Source organism: Penicillium verhagenii (assembly GCF_028828195.1).
Source record: "Penicillium verhagenii strain IBT 33310 chromosome Unknown utg000010l_segment0_segment0, whole genome shotgun sequence".
NCBI classification, from domain to species: Eukaryota; Fungi; Ascomycota; class Eurotiomycetes; order Eurotiales; family Aspergillaceae; genus Penicillium; species Penicillium verhagenii.
This window is the reverse complement of record NW_026643174.1, coordinates 1,274,836-1,296,598: the sequence shown is the minus strand read 5'-3', so window position 1 is coordinate 1,296,598 and position 21,763 is coordinate 1,274,836. Positions and strand designations below refer to the sequence as shown.

At 46.5% G+C, this 21,763-nt stretch overlaps 6 protein-coding genes across 6 annotated transcripts; 4 read left to right on the top strand and 2 right to left on the bottom strand.

Annotated features, from left to right (window-relative positions):
* Window positions 1–132: 132 nt before the first annotated feature.
* On the bottom strand, window positions 133–1,923 carry N7466_010343 (glycosyl hydrolase family 79 C-terminal domain-containing protein; the record flags this gene model as incomplete). The annotated part of the gene is made up of 6 exons (XM_057169732.1): window positions 133–578; window positions 628–688; window positions 747–838; window positions 892–1,598; window positions 1,620–1,739; window positions 1,799–1,923. The coding sequence occupies 6 exons, from the start codon at window positions 1,921–1,923 to the stop codon at window positions 133–135; spliced, it is 1,551 nt and encodes a 516-aa protein (XP_057017123.1).
* A 389-nt stretch (window positions 1,924–2,312) lies between these two features.
* Window positions 2,313–3,881, bottom strand: N7466_010342 (M81 family metallopeptidase; the record flags this gene model as incomplete). Its single annotated transcript, XM_057169731.1, has 2 exons — window positions 2,313–2,741; window positions 2,799–3,881. 2 exons carry the CDS (start codon window positions 3,879–3,881, stop codon window positions 2,313–2,315), a joined length of 1,512 nt encoding a protein of 503 aa, XP_057017122.1.
* A 797-nt stretch (window positions 3,882–4,678) lies between these two features.
* Window positions 4,679–6,613, top strand: N7466_010341 (uncharacterized protein; the record flags this gene model as incomplete). The annotated part of the gene is made up of 7 exons (XM_057169730.1): window positions 4,679–4,783; window positions 4,868–5,244; window positions 5,298–5,426; window positions 5,506–5,836; window positions 5,889–6,220; window positions 6,283–6,382; window positions 6,431–6,613. The coding sequence occupies 7 exons, from the start codon at window positions 4,679–4,681 to the stop codon at window positions 6,611–6,613; spliced, it is 1,557 nt and encodes a 518-aa protein (XP_057017121.1).
* A 325-nt stretch (window positions 6,614–6,938) lies between these two features.
* On the top strand, window positions 6,939–7,788 carry N7466_010340 (copper homeostasis protein CutC; the record flags this gene model as incomplete). The annotated part of the gene is made up of 2 exons (XM_057169729.1): window positions 6,939–7,039; window positions 7,125–7,788. 2 exons carry the CDS (start codon window positions 6,939–6,941, stop codon window positions 7,786–7,788), a joined length of 765 nt encoding a protein of 254 aa, XP_057017120.1.
* Window positions 7,789–8,427: 639 nt separating this feature from the next.
* N7466_010339 (nucleobase cation symporter-1 family protein) lies at window positions 8,428–10,302 on the top strand (the record flags this gene model as incomplete). The annotated part of the gene is made up of 6 exons (XM_057169728.1): window positions 8,428–8,442; window positions 8,523–8,609; window positions 8,689–8,925; window positions 8,995–9,007; window positions 9,070–9,794; window positions 9,862–10,302. 6 exons carry the CDS (start codon window positions 8,428–8,430, stop codon window positions 10,300–10,302), a joined length of 1,518 nt encoding a protein of 505 aa, XP_057017119.1.
* Window positions 10,303–18,276: 7,974 nt separating this feature from the next.
* N7466_010338 (A4/G1 family peptidase) lies at window positions 18,277–19,071 on the top strand (the record flags this gene model as incomplete). Its single annotated transcript, XM_057169727.1, has 1 exon — window positions 18,277–19,071. The coding sequence occupies one exon, from the start codon at window positions 18,277–18,279 to the stop codon at window positions 19,069–19,071; it is 795 nt and encodes a 264-aa protein (XP_057017118.1).
* Window positions 19,072–21,763: the final 2,692 nt, after the last annotated feature.

Here is a 21,763-nt window from a genome sequence, read left to right as displayed (position 1 = left end):
CATCCCGTAGTTCAATTTTCAAAGATTGAAAGAAATCTCGGAATTATCATTCTTGTATTTACACACAGGTGACCTGAAAAATATGTTCTTTGACACGGTTGGGAGTCCCACGCGAGTTCAAATGTTGGCGTATCAGGAAAGCTCTATCAGAAGAGCCTCAGACGCACTCACCGTAAATGTCGCTTTGCCAGAGGAAGCCGTGGTCGTTTCAGTAATCTCATCGCCTGTGAGAACACATGTCCCATTGGCAAAATATTGTCCAGCAACAGTAGGAGTCTGCCCTTCATCGACCCGAGAAGTTGCAGATGAGGCAGTAAGTCGCTTAGCTGTCACAGTCGAGGAAGGGAGGCCGCTCAAAACGAATACTTGGGTTGATCTGGTCCCACTCGCGTAGTACTCCGAGTTATACAGAAGAACTCGAATAGGACTTCCCGATTTGTAGATGGCGTATGCCGCGAATGCTGTATCTCCACTGTCCAGGGGTGCAATTTGATCGGCATTTGCAAGTGCCATCGTGGCAAAATAAGCTCCAAAATACGGAGAGCCCGTATCGTAGCGGCCCCACCAACAGTATTGACCTAGGTGGGTTTTTAGTAAATAACCTCACAATGAGAGGATAACAATAACTTACAGTCTCCGATCGTGCCTTGATGGAAATAAAGTGACTGGCATCGGCACCATCAGTTATCTGCCCGAAAAGAAGATGGCAACAATGAAATACGGCGAGGCCTCCGTTGCAGTCTTACCTTGCTGCCCATAATGAGGGATTGCATCACATAGTCCAAAATCCACAAACCAGCGCCAAAAGTCGGGCTTATTCCACCGCCACCACCCGTCGCTGTTGAATATGAGCCGAGAGTACTGAAATTGTAGACAGATATTGAGACGTACCGGAGTTTGTTTCACCAAAGACATGCTCCTTTCCTTTAGCAATTGCTGCTGTAACTTCTGCGGCAAAAGGTTCAATTTCGGACGCAATATCACTGTGGCCCATGAGCGTCTCCAGGTCAGCAGTACTTGCCGATTGGGGATAATTGTGAGAGCAATAATCCTTCACATAGACATTAGCACTCCCTTCAACAGCAGTAAGGCCAACGATGCTCTCTGGGGATGTTCCAAAATAAACGCCAGCTGACGCAATGTTTTCAATTGATAAATTTCCAAATACTTCGTCTTGCCATTCCACCTGGGACGCATAGTCATCCGCAGCAGTCCAGGATGCGCCGTCCGCGATCGGGTCTGTAGAAACGTAGACTATAAATGAATCAGCTCTCATGTGCGCCTTTGAAGTTCTCAAGAAAGCAAAGTCTTCACACTGACAGTCTGGCTCGTTGCCAAGTTCTATGGCATATAAATTACTCATCTTATCAACTGCCAGACTTGCAGCTGCGATCGTGTTGGATATATTGTCTAGGCGACGGTTGAGCCCAAGAGTCACATTGCCATCATAATCGGCAGCCAGTGCGACCAGTGGTGGTCCAAAGGTGAGGGTTTCCGGAGCATCGCTGGCATCGGCCACAGTGTACGTCACAGCTTCTGTTGATGACGGGTCGTATGTGGCCCGATCCCTTTCATTGTCAGTTGCGATGAATGTTTTACTGCATGACACTGGTACTTACTGTGTAGTCCCACCGATACGGATGGGAGGCCATACCCCAGTCAAGTCTTTCAAATTCTCTAGACATTGCTCAGTCGAAGCAACATCTGTTACATATGCGGGGTAGGCGAAGAACTCGAACCTGTTGAGCGCAAAATGAGACAAGAACTGCTTTACGTGTATAGTCGGGTTTTTACTTACGATACTCCCACCGGAGCTTGAGTGAGTGTGGCACTCGCATTTGATGGGGGACTAGAGGGGATGGTGAATGAAAGACTTGCGGCGGACGATAAATTTGGTAGAAGGCTGCCAATCAGCAAAATCATGGGGTAAATCATCTTGTCGCAATTTTTGATTCCAACTATAGTAGTTTCATCTCTTGTAGACTGGCAGTGTCACGGAGTGTTACTCAAGTGCTGCATTCACATTAAATAACACTTTGTGGGGAAATACATGTCCGTGAACTCGAGCCACATTCAATCAATTGCCGACAGACTCAAACGTATAGAGTAACTTGGTAGGTGGGGTGTGATAGAATATTTAATTTTTCCGGTCGCCAAGCAGTAATGCAAGTTCAATTCTCCAGTCGGGAGAGTCAATATTGCGGGGTTAAATGCTGATCATCATATTACTTCATTCTGGCCTCGGTCATCGGGCATTCGGAGGGTTTGTTCTAGCTGACTTGACCCGGGGAGTGGGTCTCTAAGAAGTAAAATTAAAGTGGCTCATTTGACATCGCAATGAGATAGGGGGTCAAGTCCGGTGGCTCGGGGAATTCTCGATCATATGGCCACATTGGACGATGAATACGACGGTGACCAAGGCGAGGCAAATCTTGATCAACACCACCCGGGGTCAAAGCTAGTAGCCAATCGGTAGCCATATCAAAAAGTTCAGGCTCCAAGTACCCGATCTTCACAATCACAATATCTGTATCTCGGGGTGAGAGGTTTAACCGAGTGAAATCATGTTCGCGGTGATAAGGCTTCCGCAACTTGGTTATGATGACGAACACACTTCCGACTTGCAGCACTGCCTCAATAACGGCGTCTTTATCTCCATATCTGATAGCATGGACGCGTCCTGTCATCGTGATCGGGCCATCATGGAGGTTGTCGACCTCGGCACCAACTGTCACTTGTAACTGTTATTGTGATTATCAGTGCCAGTCATGCGTGAAGATTCTGGAAAGTATACGAACCTCTGCGTCTATTCCCGCTTTCAAAATCAAATCAATTGCATGCGGTCCTGGAATACTAGCATAAATGACTGTGGGGCCAGTGGAAGATTGAAATTCAGATCGGCCAAGAATTCGATTCAGACTCCAAGTAACATCTCCGGCACCACCAGCTGTGGGGTTGTCACCTGAGTCTGAAATAAAAAATGGCCGACTGCGAGACCTCAGCGCGGCATCAATGCACTCCATCAGTGAGCCTGTGGGTGCAACAAAATCGAATTTCTCACGCGCCTCCCAGAATGCAGTTGCCAGCATCTTCGCAAATTCAGTAACGCGCTCAGCGCCCCAGCCTGTAACGACGACAACTGCATGGTTACGAGGCTCATCCGCCCAGGCATAACCCACCCACAGCGCAACATCCAAGATGTCTGTTCTTCCCGCGAGACTTCCCACCAATTGATATAGTCCCTTTGCAGGCTCTATGCGAGTTGATGTCTGTTCACCAGGCAGAAGAATTGGAATGGGCACCCACGCTTTCAGAGGTCTCCCTGGATTTCCACGAGTAGGAGTTAGCATTTGAACAAGATTCTTGCAAGCTCGCTCTTTGGTCTCCAGTTCGTCCTCATGTGGTGCCATCCGATAGCAGGTAATGAGATCAGTCTGGTGCGCCAACCGTCTGGAAACATTTCCATGAAGATCCATCGAGGCTGACACAAGTACTTCAGGCCCAATTATATCTCGAATCCGCTGGAGAAGTTCAGTCTCTGTGTCATCCATCCCTTCGACACACATAGCCCCGTGTATATCGAACCAAAGCCCATCGATTTTGGTCGTTCTTTGAATGTCTTTCAGTCGAGTGATTATCTCGCTAGCAAGCTCCTCAAATGACTCTCGAGCGACAATTCCACCGGGTAGAGCATGTCCAATAAGTGCCCCATGCCAATTTGCACATCTCCCTAGTTCTGTTTCGTGGTGGAGGAAGGCGTACTTATCGATCACCTCCTTACCCCGTCGTGGATGAAATGCTGGGGCTAATGTGCGAGCCGGAGAAAAGGTAGAAGTTTCACAGGCAAGTCCTGCGATGGCGATATTTGGCATGATTTGCATGGTGTCTTTCCGATCAATCGTTTTCGTCGATACATGCAAGGTTGAAATTGCGGGGATGCAAAATGAGGAGTCAAGGATATGGGTTTAATACTATAGCACGAGAATTGATGTGAGAAATGAGCACGTGAAGCTTGGAACTCGCAACGATTTCAAGGTTGCACTGAATCACAGTCACACTGCTAATATGCCTCTCTATTCCTCGATCGGTATTTCAATGTCTCTCCATGCAACGTCGCTTCGTGCCGCCTTCCCGATAGATTGACCCCGCTTTGTTGAGTTGACACTTGATACTATCCAGTTGCGCTCTCGTCATAAAGGTCAAAGTTGGGCCTTTTTTTTATCTGGCATATTTCAAGGGATAGTGGGATTCATACTGTACTTTGTATTTATCTGTTGTCGCATGCAAAACGGTAACTGCGCAAAGGTGAAGAAAGTCAAGGGGAATGAACACCAAAAGCTTGGAGATGCATGATAACGGATAAGGCACACACGTTGAAGCTTAGTCTTGACTCTTGACTCTTGCAAGACTCCTTACTCGCAATTCTCGTATCTCTCATTTCGAACCCCACTCATCGGCTAATTTTTAATGAAACCCTCCTATCAATTGATCCCTTTGTTCGGTGATAAGAACGCAATTGCGGAGTAAAAGAAACATAAAACAAAAGGTGTTTGGGCTCCCCCTAGATATCGAAAAGTATATAATCAAGTTGGTTCCGCAACTGACTACTAGTAGGTAGTAGTCCTGGACCATTCTGGAGTGTCCCAAGCTCTGTTACAATCAATATACCTAAGATCAGATGCTCCAAAAGACAGGAACTGGAACCTGGCTGCCAGCATGGGTTCCTGAATCTACCTCAACGCTATGCGTTCTGTTGATGATCTGCTCAATCGTTCAATCTGCAGTAGGTTCCATACCCCGACCTCCCCTTAGAGCGTGAACGCAATCTTCTACTTGGATATTTATTGACTATGCTATTTTACCTAAGACTGGAGGGTATGATGGGTCTATGCTCAATGGGCTAAATATCCTACCATCTTACACCGATTACTTCAATTTAAACGATGCAACCACAGGTTTAAACACGGCGTCTGTAGCTATTGGCGGATTCCTTGGGCCATTGGTATCGGGCGTTATGGCCGATAGATTAGGTCGACGCCCTGCCATCTTCTGGGGGTCAGCTTTGACAATTGTCGGGGTGATTCTGCAGTCTGCTGCCCAAAATATTGCAATGTTTGTTGTGGCTCGCGTTATTATTGGCTTTGGGTCCGCGATCTCAGGCATTGCTGGAGGGGTATACCTTGCCGAATCATTTCCCAGTCGTTGGCGTGCATGGGGAGTCGGACTGTTGAATGATTTCTACTAGTAAGTGTTCCTTCCCCCGCACGTGTCAAATGAAGTTTTTCTGAAATATCCAGTATTGGGGCCCTTATTGCGGCGGGAATAACGCTCGGAACTGGTCAGTGGGAGTCAACATGGGCATGGAGAGCCCCTTCGCTCTTCCAAGCGATTTTCTCCCTTCTTTGCATCATCACCCTACCATTTATGTGAGTTGAGACGGGGATTTTTTTTTCTCACATTGCTCCTTCTGCATGTGTTTCATCACGGTCTAACAAGCTCATTCAGTCCCGAATCTCCTCGCTGGCTCGTTCACCAAGGATATTACGCGGAGGCCCGGATCGCCGTAGCGCAGACAAACGCGAACGGGAATCTGACTGATCCAGTCGTTATCGCAATTTTCAAAGAAATCGTGGATACCCTGAAATGGGAAAAGGAAAATGGACACGATATGAGCCCCATTGAGATTTTCAAGACTCCTTCCGCCCGAAAGCGACTCCTCATTGGAATGTCTCCCGGTCCGTTTTCTTGTATCGCAGGTAATATCATCGCGTCGTACTATTTTGGATCTGAGCTTGACACGGCTGGTATTACCAATACCAATGACCAGCTAAAGGCAGTAAGTACTATTCTCCCTTCAATTTTCTGACTGGATCACTTACTCGAGGCAGAATGTGGTTCTCAATGTCTGGTGTCTGGCATGTTGCCTCATCGGTACTCATCTGATAGCCAGATGGGGACGAAAGTCCACAGCGATGCTGTCCCAAATCTTGTTGAGTTCATGTCTTTTCATCATTGGCGGACTCTCAAAAAAATACGCATCTAACCCGCTTGGCGCGTCAAACTCCCTGGTTTATGGCAATGTCGCAATGATGTTCCTTTTCCAGGGGTTTTACTCGGTCGCATGGACACCTCTTCTGTATCTTTACCCACCCGAGATCATGAATTACTCAATTCGCGCAAATGGAGTAGCTTTCTCCTCCTTTGTGCTTAACGCATTTGCGTAAGTTGCGCCCGAAAATTTCATACCTACAGTAGGGATCATATTTGCTAACAATAAATCAGACTTGTGTTCACGTTCATTATGCCAATCGGTCTTGGGAACATTGGATGGAAAATGTACATGATTAACGCCTCATGGGACCTTGTAATTCTTGGCTTAATCGTACGTACTAGTCTCTTAATTGAATCCGGCAAATTCTAACAATGACAGGCATACTACTGGGTTGAGACAAAGGGAAGGACTTTGGAGGAGATTGATGCACTATTTGAAGGGGAGAAACATTCCTCGGTTCCTGATGTCGAGAAGATCCGACGCGGCCAGAAAGAGCTCGATACTGACGTGGTGGAGGAGCAGCTGACTGCGGAGCTGGGGGTTGTGTCTACAGAGCAATAGGCGGGTGTTTCTGTACTAGCAGGTCAGAAGAGCAGGGACAGGAAGAGTCGAGCAAAAGATTTTGAATATTACCTCGTAAATGTTTTAATAATTCCACATTGAAAGTAGACTCAAGTAACCTTGGAAGCGAAAGAAGGGGCTTGCCTCAGATAAACCCCTAGCTAAGAGAACTACTAGTAGAGAACCATCACTTGGCAGCCCGGATGATTAAGCCTTGGGCCTCGGAGCTCCACTGTTGACCCCTATAAATTATAATCGACTTCACCCTCTTCATTCTGTAGAGAAAACATTGGCATTCAATTTGATCGCATCAAACCTTCTGATAATGAGTGCTAGCAGCGCTTCAACAAGGCCGTTACTTGAAATCGCTTGCTTTGATGGCAAATCAGGAATTCATGCTGCAGAAGGAGGCGCTGATCGAATTGAGTGAGTTAATATTCCTTCTTGCCCCTGCCAGGGCGCCGCCTGTTTGAAACATTCAATTTCCAATACAGAACTAATCACACTTCAGATTATGCCATGACTATAAGTCCGGGGGTCTTTCCCCTGATCCGGCCGTGTTGGTTGAATTGAAAGCTCAAGTTGACATTCCAGTTTATGTGATGATTCGTCCACGCCCCAACGACTTTTTCTACAATAATGAAGAATTTCAAGTCATGAAATCCACGATCATCACGTTGGGAAAGGTGGGGGCGGATGGCTTTGTTTTTGGCATTCTTAGCTCCGTCTCTTCGGAGATTGACGTCAACCGAAATAAACAGCTGGTTCAACTGGCCGGTGGAAAGCCATGTACTTTCCACCGTGCTTTTGACTGTATCCCTGAACAAAATTGGGGCACATCACTAAGTCAGCTAGCAGAATGCGGCTTTTCTTCCATCCTTACGAGCGGGGGGCCATCGGGGAATACAGCCATGGAGTGCATTGCCAAGCTCGGTGAACTATTCCAGCAGGTGGATTTGGTGCAATCTAGAATGGCCTCTGGCTTTCGAGTCCCAGAAATTATTGTTGGCGGCGGTGTGAGATCTTCAAATGTTCAATTGCTGTGGGAGGAAACCCAAGCGCGTGTTTTTCATTCCAGTGCATTGGTTTCAAGTAGCCAGTTCGCTTCGGCTGGTGAAGTGAGAGCCCTGCTTCAGTCCCTTCAGGGTCCATCAATCCCAAATAATGTCCAGTAGTTTTCTTCTGCATCATTCAGACTAGCATTGAGACTTGCTCTTGGGGATTTTACTCCGTGCTGTATTTGAAAAGCAGCTTAGCTTGTTCATCCCATACCAACAGCTCATTTCTTGCGCGAAAAACACCCCAACTCCACAACTCTCGGTGACGCAGATGTTGTTTAAGGTGTGGAGGCCGGTCTCGTCCGCGAGCGACCTCAAATTACCTAACAGCAATTCATTTTGCGGAGTATGTGGAGAAGAGATAAGGTCAATGTCTTCCTGCTCCGCTTGAGACCTCATAAATGCGGGGTTTGGGTTCACATCGGATAGATATGACGATCACAAAGCGAGAAACTATACCCTTCAAGGATCGCACATGTTGTCCGGTCGCTTTCCGCGGTTCGAGGTTCTCCTTATAAGTAAGATCATAAGAAGTGCACTGTAAAAGTCGCATTAATCGATGTACTTTTTCACAGGGCATAGAAGTTGAACTGTTTATTGTGAAGTATTCAACATTGACCCATCTCTCATTGTCTTGTCTACTGAATTGAGGCATCACACCCAATTTTAATATGGGAAAATTCAAGCATTGTTTAGGCAGATTGCAGGCGCCCACAGAACCAGGACTAACAACAGCCCAATTAATGTTGACTAACGATGATTTACGACCAGGTGAGAGTCACTTGCTTTCTCTAAATCTTCCTCCCATAATCTGACATCCCCTGATGATAAATCTTAAAGACTAATTAAAGACCTCGCCTTCAACAGTCGAACCAGAGCGTCGTCAATGGAGATGGCTAAATTTTGTTGCGTTTTGGATCGCAGACTCTCTGAACGTGGTTGGTGTCACCTGTATCATTCTTCTTCTTTTCCACCGGTCGCAAAATACTGACCTGTCATTACAATGCTGTTTATTAGAACACATGGATGATCTCGTCTTCCATGATTGTTGATGGCCTGTCCTGGTGGCAGTCTTGGCTATGTGTGTGGATTGGTTATAGCCTTGCAGCGATATTCGTTTGTTTACTCGGTCGAATCGCCACTATTTATCGCATCCCATTCGCTGTCACAAACCGAGCCTCGTTTGGAATATGGGGTTCATTCTGGCCCATTCTGAATAGGGCAGGAATGGCTGTTATATGGTATGGAGTTCAGGTGAGTTAAATCTTTCACGTATATGTATCGACCCCGGCTTGGTGACATAGCTAACACTAACCTGGCTAGACGTACCTTGGAGGTCAGTCACTTGAAAGATAAGATTTCCAAATGAACAATCAGTACTAAATAACACAATCAAAGGTGAATGTGTGACATTGATGATTCAAGCCATCTGGCCAAGTTACGCAAACCTACCCAATACTTTACCCGCCAGCGCAGGCTTGACCACTAAACAATTCGTCAGTTTCTTTCTGTTCTGGCTAGGATCTCTCCCCGCTTTGTGGTTCCCAATTTATAAGATTCGACACCTTTTCACCGTCAAGGCCTATTTTTCCCCAGCATGCGCCATTGCCTTTTTCGGTTGGGCGATTGCTCGCGCCCATGGATTGGGTCCCATTATGACCCAGTCTAATACCGCCCATGGGAGCGCATTGGCATGGGTATTTGTCAAAAGTATCATGAATTGCATTGCGAATTTTGCGGCCCTCGTGATTAACAATCCAGACTTTGCGCGTTATGCAAGCAAGCCAAAGGATGCCCTGTGGCCTCAACTCATCACCATTCCGGTTGGATTTGCGGTCACATCTTTTATTGGGATTGTTGTTTCCTCATCGGCAACTGTTATCTTCAATCAATCCGTCTGGAACCCTTTGACTCTCTTGGGGATGTTTTTGGAAGATGCAAACTCAGCAGAGAGGTTTGGCATCTTCGTCATTGCCAGTGGCTTTGCTTTAGCACAACTTGGCACGAATATTGCGGCAAATTCGGTGTCTGCAGGTACAAATTTGACAGCTTTGTTGCCACGATTTTGTACAATCCGGCGAGGAGGATATATCTGTGCGGCCATTGGCCTTGCTATGTGTCCCGTAAGCACTTGACTGATGCCTCCTGAGACATCTCGATTAGTTTAATCGAAGTTGACATCCTCCACAGTGGACACTCGTGGCCTCCTCTAACAAGTTCACCCTCTATCTTTCGGCATATTCTGTGTTCCTATCAGCAATTGCGGGCGTCATGACCAGCGACTATTATTTAGTTCGAAAAGGCTACCTCGACATCGAGGATATATACAGTGCCCGCAAGGACGGCGCCTACTATGGGGTGCATGGGGTCTCATGGCACGGGTATGCTGCATATTTCTGTGGCATTCTGGTCAATATTGTGGGATTCGCAGGTGCCGTGGGGGTCAGTGTACCCCAAGGTGCGATATACATTTACAACATCAATTACTTTTCCGGATTCATCGTGTCCGGGGGAGTTTATTGGCTCCTCGCTAAGATGGTTCCTCTTCCTGCAACAAGCCAAACTTGGAACGAAGTGCCATACGAGAGCCGGCTGGATGACCGTGAGGAGAAAAAGGTGGAGGAAGCCTGAGTTGCCCCTGGTATACTCCATAGGGCGGGGGTCAAGGGGCGTGGAGAGTGGAAAGTGGATCATTACATACTAGTAGTAGTATCCGGGGTCAATCTCACGCGCTCTTACCTAGCCGACATCGGCGATTGATGAACAGTACATATTGCAATCGAGTAACAACCTCTGAGGAGAGATATCCTATACCAGCCAACTCATAGCCATCGAAGATCATTGCCTTCAATTGTCCTCAAAACATCTCTCAACCCGCGTGATGGGCCTCTTTAGTTCCATAAACACAATGGTTGGGTTCATTAGACTTTCTCTCAATGTGAGCTCTGTCGGTCCAGCCCTTCAATTTCTACATCCGGACTACCCTCGTGTGTATACTTGCTGGATAAATACCCTTCCAAGCGTTGAGGAGCTTCTTCTGCAAACCCATCCATCATGTTATGAACACTTTTGAGCGGTCAATTGCCGGCGAACGGGCTATTTTACTTCCCGCGGGAAACCCATTTTCACCCAAGTCTCCCACATGCTCAGGTGTTCACGGACCACATCCTAGGTGGATCGACCCCAACGACGTCCTGAATCCTGATATTTTGATCGAGTAATTGAATCGAATTCGACCCCGACTTTTCTTATCTCAATTGATTCTCATCCATCAGCGGGTTTATATCGAGTAATCAATAGAAAATCGAGTTGATTTGGCCGTCCGTGTTGCATTTCCAGAATTCCTATCGAGTAATCTAGGGTTTGGTTATCATTTTTCCTACCTGAGCGAATCCACTCCAGAGCTGCAATAATCAGTCATAGTATGTTTTTGACAAATGAGCTCTCAGCAAGTATACTGTTCTTGGTCTTTGATTTGCTGTTTAGCCCGATGCCGCCCTGACTTTGAAGCAATCTCCAAGGGGCCTTATAATGTCTTTCTGAAGGCCATTCGTATGGAGATAGATGTGATAGTGAATGTTTAAAAAAAAAAAAAATCGACATCCAACTATTCCAACTATTGCAACTTTAGCGCCATTGGAGGTTGTCTTCACCTCGAATCTCGATTATTACTCATCCTTCTGTTTGCTTGTTTGCTTGCTCCTTCATGCCTCAGGCCTCAAACTCACTGGTCGCGTCTAAGTCGGTCTCGGTGTTTAAACAGGTGTTCCCACCTGTATACACAGTCTCGGTCTCGCCGTCAGCTACTGTCCAACACCAAGATAACAGTCATTCTCAACAAACAAAAGACCACAGTTGTGAAAATTCCAAACAAGCCCCTTCCACTCCTTCACCCAGATCGATCAAAGATTCCTTGGCGCCGGCCGCATCTTTCCGCAATGTCTCCGCTTGTTACCGCTGTCGGCTGCGAAAACATAGATGCGATCCTTCACTTCCACAATGCCAACCCTGTGAAAGGGCGCAGGTGAAATGTGTTGGGTATGATCCAATCACGAAACAAGAGATTCCCCGGAGTTATGTTTATTTCCTTGAGAACCGGGTGGATTATCTCGATACGCTGTTGCACCATCACAACATTGAAGTCAAACCAGCCTCGGCCTTCGATGCCGAATCAAGCAGCGAAAAAGAGATTAATGGCGATCCGTATAGTCATTCAAGCGAAATCAATACTCGGGACATTTGGCCCTGCGGAGAGACGACCATCTTGAAAGATGAAGTTGTATCTCTGCCGGTGACACCAGCAACCCTTTCGCCGCCCCCCTTCAGCATCAAACGGAAAGATGCTTGTGCCACCACCATCATGGACGTCCTATCTGGAAGCTCAACCCGATGCAAAATTATGACAAGCACCACGGATTGTGAAAATGCAAGAGGCACTTCGGTCCGCTCATCGTTCCTGGTCATATTTCCTCACAGCCCGAGAAAAGCAAGCGTTGACCTCCCCAGTCGAAAAGAAGCAAAGAGATTAGTCGATCTCTTTTTTCACCACGTGAATATCTTTACGCCAACTCTGGAACGTGAGGAAGCCGAAGAATTCATTGATCGAGTCTACTCACATCCAGCGAATGAGAAGCAGCCTCGAACAATGTACATCCTCTTTGTGATTTTCGCTATCGGTCTTGCCATAGAGTGTGAATCATCGAGGAAGACAAATCCCACAGAAGAAACCATTGAATGGCAAGAAAAATCGGGAGGAAAACGGCAAAGGTTATCCAGTCCCTCGAGCGCATCACAGTCTTACGAAGCTTCAGCCTTGATTTATCTTAAATCATAATCATACTTGAGCTTGTCAATATCTTCAAATGAATCAAATTCCCTTCTTGAACTGCAAGCTGTGGTTATTTTATGCAGCCTTGCACTTCTGCGACCAACCATATCTTCTCTTGCTAACCTCGTCGGCGTGGCCATGCGTTCAGCCATAGACTTGGGTCTCTATTCCGATCAAAGTATCAGGACAGGATTTCAGACCAAGCTCTCCCGCTTTGCGCCTTCCAGTGGGACAGCAACAATCAGACTGCAAGATTTGCGTCGTCGCCTGTGGTGGTGTGTATACGGTTTAGATCGCCTCATCGCTCCTTTTTTGGGTCGACCGCTCTCCATTGCCGACGAGGCCATCGGCACCGAATTCCCAACACTTGGTACTAGCAAAGATGACCTTGACGGATTGTTGAGTGAATCAACAAGCTGCAAGTACACCACACGCCATCATTTTAAACTCCGGTTGTTGCAATCTGAGATATATCATACGATGAAGGGTGGATTAGCCCTCCGTTTCGACACCAAAGAATCGGTATATTCCAACCAAAGAGTGCCTCCACTTCAAAAGCAACCTGATACATTCGCATGTTGGCGAAGAGACATAAATAGTAGGTTGGACGAGTGGAGATGTTGGATCCCTCAAGCTTCTGAAAGAAGCCTTCCTTCTTGTGGTCTCCTGATGGAGCTTGAATACTGGCAATCCATCATCACGCTATATCGTCAAAATGTCACAATCCCCAAACAGTTGATCGAAATATCAGCAAAATTCGTCGCAAATAATGAAGAGACAATGGAATCAAGTCCCAAAGAACTCAACTTGAGTTTTTCGCGAATAGTTGAGGCCTGTCAGAATGCTATTCGGCTATACCGTGTTCTTCAATCTATGGACCTGACCAGTGTTGCATACTTTGCGGAAGACCAAGTTTTTACTGCAGGTTAGTCAATGGCGAATTGCGTATATTTGACCCTTCTTAATGCTTTCAAAGGAACTCTTTTCTTATCTACGATCTGGAACTCGGAGAATATTTGTCGCAGCTTGGTATGTATATCGCATTTATCCAGTTGTCACGTATGAGGGCGTGGTATCGCTAAAAAGCATATCGAATATTGAAGCTGACGTGTAACCTCGTCTATCAGCCATTCCAGAACCTCGACAGTACAGTATTAAAGGTCTCTGCAATTTTGGATCAAACTTCAACCCCATCTTCCATACTCTTCCGACGGATGAGTTCCACGACCATTCGATACTTTTTGTCGACGAACAACTCGAATCATCACAATTCGTCTCCCTTTGATGATCTGGTATCGGTACGAACGCCCGAGTATACATCGAATGATGCATCGTCATCTTTTCAACCCGTATTGGTTGATGAATGGAAACCTCGATTGATATCCCTAGACCCCCTTGAAGAAAATCACACGTCAACTTCCTCCAGTCGGATACCACTGAATACCGATGGCCCTCAAATCTTGTTCCAGCTTCCAACAGAACCTTCAGGTCCAGATTATAGAAAATGCCTAGCAGCCTGCGAGGGGGATTTTGAGTCAAAGATCGATTGGGAAGATTTTCACAACTCAGATGCGACGCCTTTAAATTGGAAAAATGAAGATATCCCTGACTTTGATTATCTGGATACATTAATGATGTTTTAGATAGCTTCAGATGCGCTAATTCTAGTGTATTTTGATAGACAATTGCTATGACGTGTGTTATGCGTGGGCCTCGGCCCCTCGGGACCGCCTATGCACATTATTTCCAACACGGATGGTGCATAAATAGCAAGGCAGTTCTAGGTCGCGCGGAATTTCCCCAATAGATACCTTTGAGGACATCTGAAATTACAAATTAAATCAGCTGAAATGTTGTTTGAGATTGTCACTGCGCGGGCAAAAGTAAGATGATATGCGACTGCTACCGAATAGACACCTGGGCATTGCATAGAATAGCTTGGAAGTGAGCTAGTGGACATCCAAATACATACTATGTATTTTGTAACCATACTAGTAGTATGGTTACATCTGGCTTTCCAAGCTTTTTTCATCAATGATGGTATTTATTCTCCTAATAGTCACTTTAAGTATAAAGTACTTTCAGCGTGTAATCTTACTAGTACTGTTCACCACACCCTGTTCAAGGTGTCGACATCTAGGTAAAGATTGCGAAATCAAATTCGACATTGGATACTCAGATGACTCACTCTGGCCCATTTCCCATGTTAAATAACAGATCTTGGATTTTGTATCACGCAGCTAAATGGAATGGACAACTGTGTGTGCTCCATGTTATCTTCTTGCTCCATATTTCCACATCGCGAGACATGTGGCCGTCCACGCAATGAATTCAGCCAATCAGCCTAGTGGCTCACACGTTCCAGCTTATCAGAATGGAAGCCTCAGGGTCTGTGCAGCTATTCCTACGAATGATAAATCCTCAATCTTTGGCACATTGTCACCCCGACATATCCGATACCGGGCTGGTGACTGGCAAACTCCAGGTCACGCCACTTTCCTCAGGTAAGCCCAGTGGCCTTCACTACTCGACTCATCCTTCATATTCTTGTTCATTTCAACTCACTCGTCCGCCTTTCAAGGTTTCCAATGATGTTTTAGGCCGTTTGCCTATCAGTGGAGATTCGGATTTCATTTTCTATCCACTTACACATTTGCTAAACCTTGCTATCCCTCGGTAATACGAATAAACTCTTTGTCCACTTCGAATCTGAGGAGTTTTTACTCTAAGGGGTTGGCTCGCAGTGGTGACACATTCCAAGATCCAAGCTCCCATTCTCTTTCTTTCTCCTCTTGGCTATTCTTCCTCCCTGACGTACTTGACATTCAACGCCCCGTACTCTCAAGCCGAACGTGTGATTGGGATATCAGCATGACGGCCGAGACAGCATCAACACGTGCTTTTGAAAAGAAGATGGTTACTTTATCTTTGGATGTGATATCTGATGGCAGGTGATACGGAAGAGAAACTATGTTGCTCTGACATCGCCAGGGAACACACCTCATCAAGTTTCATCGACACTGGGAGCAAAGTCAAGTCTGATTCGTTGTGTTGTTACAGGTTTTTATGCTCCCTTGGCTGACTTGAATCATTTTTAGTAGGGAAAATTTATATACGCATCCTCCTAAAGTAATATATAGGCCTTCGTTTTGGCACATGGACGTTAGCGTGGCAGATCTTGACTTCCTATCTGTTTTCAAGCCCCTGCCAACTCCCGGGCCACACTTGCAACAACTACACCTCTGCCCTGTGGCTATCCTGAAAGGTCGAAATTCTGAATTCGCCACTTTGTAAGTCTCCTCTCCGAAGGCAGAAGTTGGGGTTGATTTATGACAAATGAAAATAGCGCCGGCGATTGGAGAACTTGCCACATGGGCACAGAGAAAACTCGAGTCTGCTTTGAAATATAAACATGATCTTCTCATCTTCCTGCATCTCTTCCAGAATATATGGCTCCCTTACCAAGAGCTGCTTTGAAAATCGATGTTCCAACTCAAAGCGTTCTTGCGAATGCCGATTATCAGTTTGGAGAAACTGCTTTGAGGGTCAAGTCTTGGCATCGCGTACTCATCAATTTGTACTTGGATTTCTTTCCTGACTCCTGGGGTTTATATGAAGCTTTTAATACCATTGACAGGGAAGTTCCGGACTAATCGGCTTCTTGTGGTTGATCGCTTGCGCGGCGTCCTTGAAATTGACCCATTATGAAAGACGGACTCCGGTTTGCAAATGATCACTCCCTCGCGCCTATGAGATATGCATGTAACTAACATATTTATGAAACAGAATCCACAATAAAAAGGTCCTTTACCATAAATCCATGCTATCTTCGATCTTGCAAGTTCCTTCTATCTAAAGGACCCACTGCGGGTGCACATCATACAATTCGGCCCCTGGGTCCGAGCTGCGGGTGGCCCCAGGCCCCAGCCTTGGAAGGCCCATCTATCAGACATCCATGATATGCCAAGTGCCAAGAGAAGAACATTGAAGCAATATGCATTTTGTTACCAAATAAAATGCTTAGGCTTACATATCATGGTGGTCGGACTTATTCCTATCCCTTTGGTCGAAGTCCCGCACGTCTTGTTTGCTCTTGGATCCTTTGTTCACGACTTCCCCTCCTTTTCTTCTTCTCTAGTTCAATCTATCTACCTTTCTCCGAGGGGTCATTTACAGGATTTGGTTGAACCTGTGAGTCTGTGACACGGACCTTTCTTGCTGTACTAGATACAGTCGGAAATTGGGTTGGGTGATTAACATGCCCCACTCGTCCCCGCTCGAAGGGGTAGGGATTCGCGGAATTTGATAGAGCCACCTCAGCAGATTAACTGCTGACCATTGAGCATTCCGGGTGTGATTCTCCAACGAAGCTAGCGTGCCCGGTCACCTTGCAACTGACTCTCCTGTGCGCTATTTTGGTTCGATACGGAGCTCAGCGCTAACATTAACAATCTCTCGTCGGACTCTCCGCCAAAGGGGCCAACACACTCAAGCCTTGAGCCCAAAAAAAAAAAAAAAAAAAAAAAGCACAGGGACAGACCTTCATCGCTTACGGGTAGATCCCAATTCTATTCTCAGATCGAACAATCAGAGACTTGGACTGATCGCCTGTTATGTCCATCTTCTATCAACGAATAAAGGATTTCCCGTCCGTCCCCGCCATTTTTGCTTGTCGAAAGCTTGACTCGTCTATCTTCCGGGACTTAGCCTGTGCGCCACAGTAGCATCGCAACAATATCGCTTATCGGAAAGCAATTCTGTTTCAATCCTTCAATGTTCTAAATTGGATTGGTCGATCACTTCCTTGTTTGCCATGGACCATCTGAACAAGGTCATTCTCCGTATACAGTCCCATGTCTAGCCTTTTGGATCCGAATATTGAGGTCGAGAATGAATACATACCTTATCGCTGCCCCAGGTGCCGTCGGAAATCCGTATCTCTGCAGGACCGGTGCCAATCCCGGATGATGACGGGGGCGTTCAAAGAGGGGCATGTGGCTGATTTCACGTCTTCTTGACGAATGTGGGGATCTAGTATCTTCAGCCTGCTACTATTCCGGCTGTCCGTCTCCAACTTCCGTTGCAGATGCGTTGCGTGCTCTGTGCAATACTCCCTGCATGCGCTAAGGAAGTATTACTTGGTGCGCTCAACCAATCATTTGCTCATTGTGCCTGGGTCTGATAGGGAAGCATGATTTGCTATTCTCTCCATACAATTTCAGTCCCATCACCCCCCGTTTGGCCTTCTGTCCACTTGATCAAGCGACACTCAAAGCACCGGCTGCCAAGAAACCTTCTGTGATTCAGATGGTACCCTTCGTGGTCAAGTTTTGCAGGCGATAACGGGCCGTTGTCGAGCAAGCAAACCAAAAAGCTAGCGCGATCTCCCACCATTACCCCATGGGAGCCGTGCGCATTTCTTCATCAATCTTTGCAGAAACACGTATAGCATTTTGCGCGCGAACTAGTTCGACGGATCCACCGGTCTCCGACGGCGTCAGATATTGACCGGCCAGGCGTCAAGTTCTGTTGCTTCGGGTCAGCCTATAGCCACCTGCCATCGACGATAATGTTGCATTGAAACGAAGTCCCATGGCTCGGTAGTCGCCATCGCCGGCATCTGTCACGAAATTGAAGATAGATAATGGAAAGTTATATAAACCCAGTTCTCGCTGCCAGGTTTGTTTCTTCTTCATCACACAGCTCCCTCATCTTCCAATCCACATTCCAAAGCCCAGTTTGACTCCAGTTCTCTTTACGAACAATCAACCTGCATCATGAAGTTCTCTACCGCAATTGTGGGCAGTGCCCTTGTCGCCAGCGCCTTCGCTGCTCCCTTGACTGCCAAGCGTCAGGCTCGCCGTGCCACTCGCCAGCGCACCAGCAACCCGCCCTTCAAGCCCGGTACTACTGAGGCCATCTCTCTCAAGGGCACCAAGGAAGTCGAGTACAGCTCCAACTGGGCTGGTGCCGTCCTTGTTGGCACCGGCTACAAGGCTGTCACTGCCGAGTTCACCGTGCCCACCCCCAGCAAGCCCAGCGGTGGATCCAGCAGTACTCAGTACTGCGCCTCCGCTTGGGTCGGTATCGACGGTGATACTTGCGACACTGCTATTCTCCAGACCGGTGTCGATTTCTGTGTCACTGGAAGCACTGTCTCCTTTGATGCTTGGTACGAGTGGTACCCCGACTACGCTTACGACTTTGACCTCACTATCGCCGCTGGTGATGTGATCAAGGTCACTGTGGATGCCACATCCGATACTGCCGGCACTGCTACCGTTGATAACGTGACCACTGGCAAGTCCGTCACCCATACCTTCACCGGTGGCGTTGACGGTGACCTCTGCGAGTACAATGCTGAGTGGATCGTCGAGGACTTTGAGGAGGATGACTCCCTTGTTCCCTTCGCCGATTTCGGCACTGTCACTTTCTCCAGCGCTTCCGCTACCAGCGGCAGCACCAGCGTTGGTCCTTCCAGCGCCACTCTGATGGACATTGAGAGCGACAGCGGTTCCATCCTGACCTCCGTCTCCGTCACCTCCAGCGAGGTTGTCGTCAAGTATGTTTAAGAGGATCAATTTGCATGAATTCCTTTCATGTAGAAGAGTCAAAATGACTCTGAACTAGCCATAGCTGGTGATATGGCTGGACTTTTGGTGAGATCGGAATGAGTTGATTGTGCTGGACGCTGTTAAAATTGCATTCTTTTGGAACCTGGAGAACATGCATCGAGTCTGCCCTGGATAACATCTGCCTTGTTTGGCGATCCCATGTATGCTTCATAAACATTTGGTCAAGAATTGTCATTTACCTTTTTGCTTCGAACTTGTTCAATTCCATTGTAGTCCTGTAGTCTGCTCCTCGAGACGCAATTAGTCTTTGGCTGGCGCTCATGAGTATTCTCGTACGTAAAATGCCAGGCGTGAAGAAAGCTTCCAAAGTTGGGAAACAAGTGATTGCTGGTACTGAGTCTTGGCTTGATGGTTCAAAAGTTGAAAAATGAGTCGGAAGCTTGAAGAGTAGTCTCACGCGCTTCGCAGCTATTATGGGGGCTCTACTGGTACCAACCCGAATGTACCTATCAAGCCAGTCATTAAAGTGGATTTTACACCGCCACCCGTTTCAGCCCTTGGGAGCCATCATTAGTTAACCTGTAGGAGTGACGGGGGGAATATGAAAACTTTTACTCGGGGAGTACGATATAATTTTCGGCCCAATGAGAAGGCCTTCAATGTTACAATATCCCAAGATTCTCACCATTGAACCTACTAGTATCTCAAATTCAATATGCTGATTTCTCAATCAAATGCCAGTATTAATTTGTGTTATTGAGAAAAATTTATAATTTGCACATATGGCGTTACAATATGGCGTTTCCACTTAAGGCAGGCTGAGATGAATAAAAACAACAGAAAGAGTACGTACCTCCGATAAAGTACTAGTAACTTGAAGGCTAGATTAAGGAATTCAACCCCAAATACAAAGGACGAGCAAAAGATGCATTACATAAACATCAATTGGCGTAGAGCGATTGTGATTGGTTGGACGAATACTTAGTAGTAACTGATTCCATGGAGGAGAATGGCACTAGCTCTATTTGGCCTAGTGTGGGCGTGGGGGTACAAGACGAACACGAGCAAGACGAACGGACTCGGACGATTTACAAGGTTATTTTCATTCGAATGTTGAAATTTATACTTGGTCAAGTGTGGTCAGTGGTGGAGAAGATTCACATTCAAATCTTGCTAGTGAATCCCAGCTTCTTCCAACATCTTCGACTGAACCTAAACTCACAACTACTGGTAATCACAAAAATGTCCCCCAAATTTCGTCATTTACCCGCATTATGTAAAATCCACACAAGGACCTCGCGGAGGATCATACAAGCTAAGAAATTCAAATTTCTCCCACAATGTTCAAGGTTGGAATTTCCACATGTGCAGGATTCCAAGACCTGATCTCATCCTTCAATGTTCGAATTGATTGATGTTGGTGATGAATGTATGTGGGTTCCATTGCGTCCCGTTCTTCACCAGTGCTGGACAGGGCTCTGAACATTGAACATTGTTGACATCTGGATATATAGTCCATATGTACATACCAGTCATAACCAGCACTTGAGAGCTCGCGTTCCATGGATGTTCATTTATATATGTATGTATAGTCGACGGCTGTCTACGTAAATCATTCAATGTTTATTATGTAAACCATGAATACACATCAATCAACATTTTGAATGCCAACCACTTTCAGAGGTAACAAAATACGCCGAGATCAGTTGACTTCAAAGACAGCCTCATTCGATCAACTATCAATCCAAATGTCCCTTGATAATTTGACCCCTAACCTTGGAAAACCCCCGGTTGGGCCAGTTGGGGTGCAGTCACATCAACCAAAGACCAGGACCAAACCGTCTTTCGGATCCGCCGCGCACGGACAGATTATTCGTGGTTCCTCTGAAAGTCTAAGCCGGTAAAAGGGATGGCGCACATCTTTGTTTGTTGATGGCTATGGGCATTTCAAAAAGGTCGTCATGAGATCAACTTGGTTGGCGCGTTTAGATACCAAATACTAGGTGGTGGTGCGGTTGGTAAGCCGGGGCTATCAAACCCAGAGGAGGATCACGCAATTGGCAACAAGCAATAGGTGCGATCGAGGGGTGAAAACAATAATAACATGTGTTTTATCCAGGCCCAAATCGGAGACGCTTTCATTTAGGGGAACAATCCGGATAGATACCCAACGTGTGCAACAATCCAGGAATTTTCGCCGGAATTCTGTGCAACCCTCCCTTCAGTATCCGTAAATACTTGCAATGAGATTGGGAGATCGATTGTGAGCACAGATCCGGAGAATGAGATTCTATAATGCGCTCCTGAATTAAATATTGTGACTGCAACAGAAACCTTAACTCATTTTTGGGTGGTACGTAATCTTCTATTGACACTCACGGGGCCGTTTCTATGCCGGAGATAGTATACTTCTCCGAGCGTTCGCAACCTTCACCATGCACTGCTCATTTTGGGCACAACCTTTGAAACTTCATTCCTGATTACATTAATGAACTATACTCATCTTTACTGGAGAAAGGGTTCGTGTTAAAGGCCATACAATGAGCCCTAGCTCCATTTCAACCATGAATTGCTTTCCTTATATCAAGGGACGGGCCGCTATCCGGTGGTTTCCGCATATCACAATAGCACAGCGACCCCGAGAGCCGGGTATCGAAATGATGAAACGAAGCACTCAGAACCGCCGAGC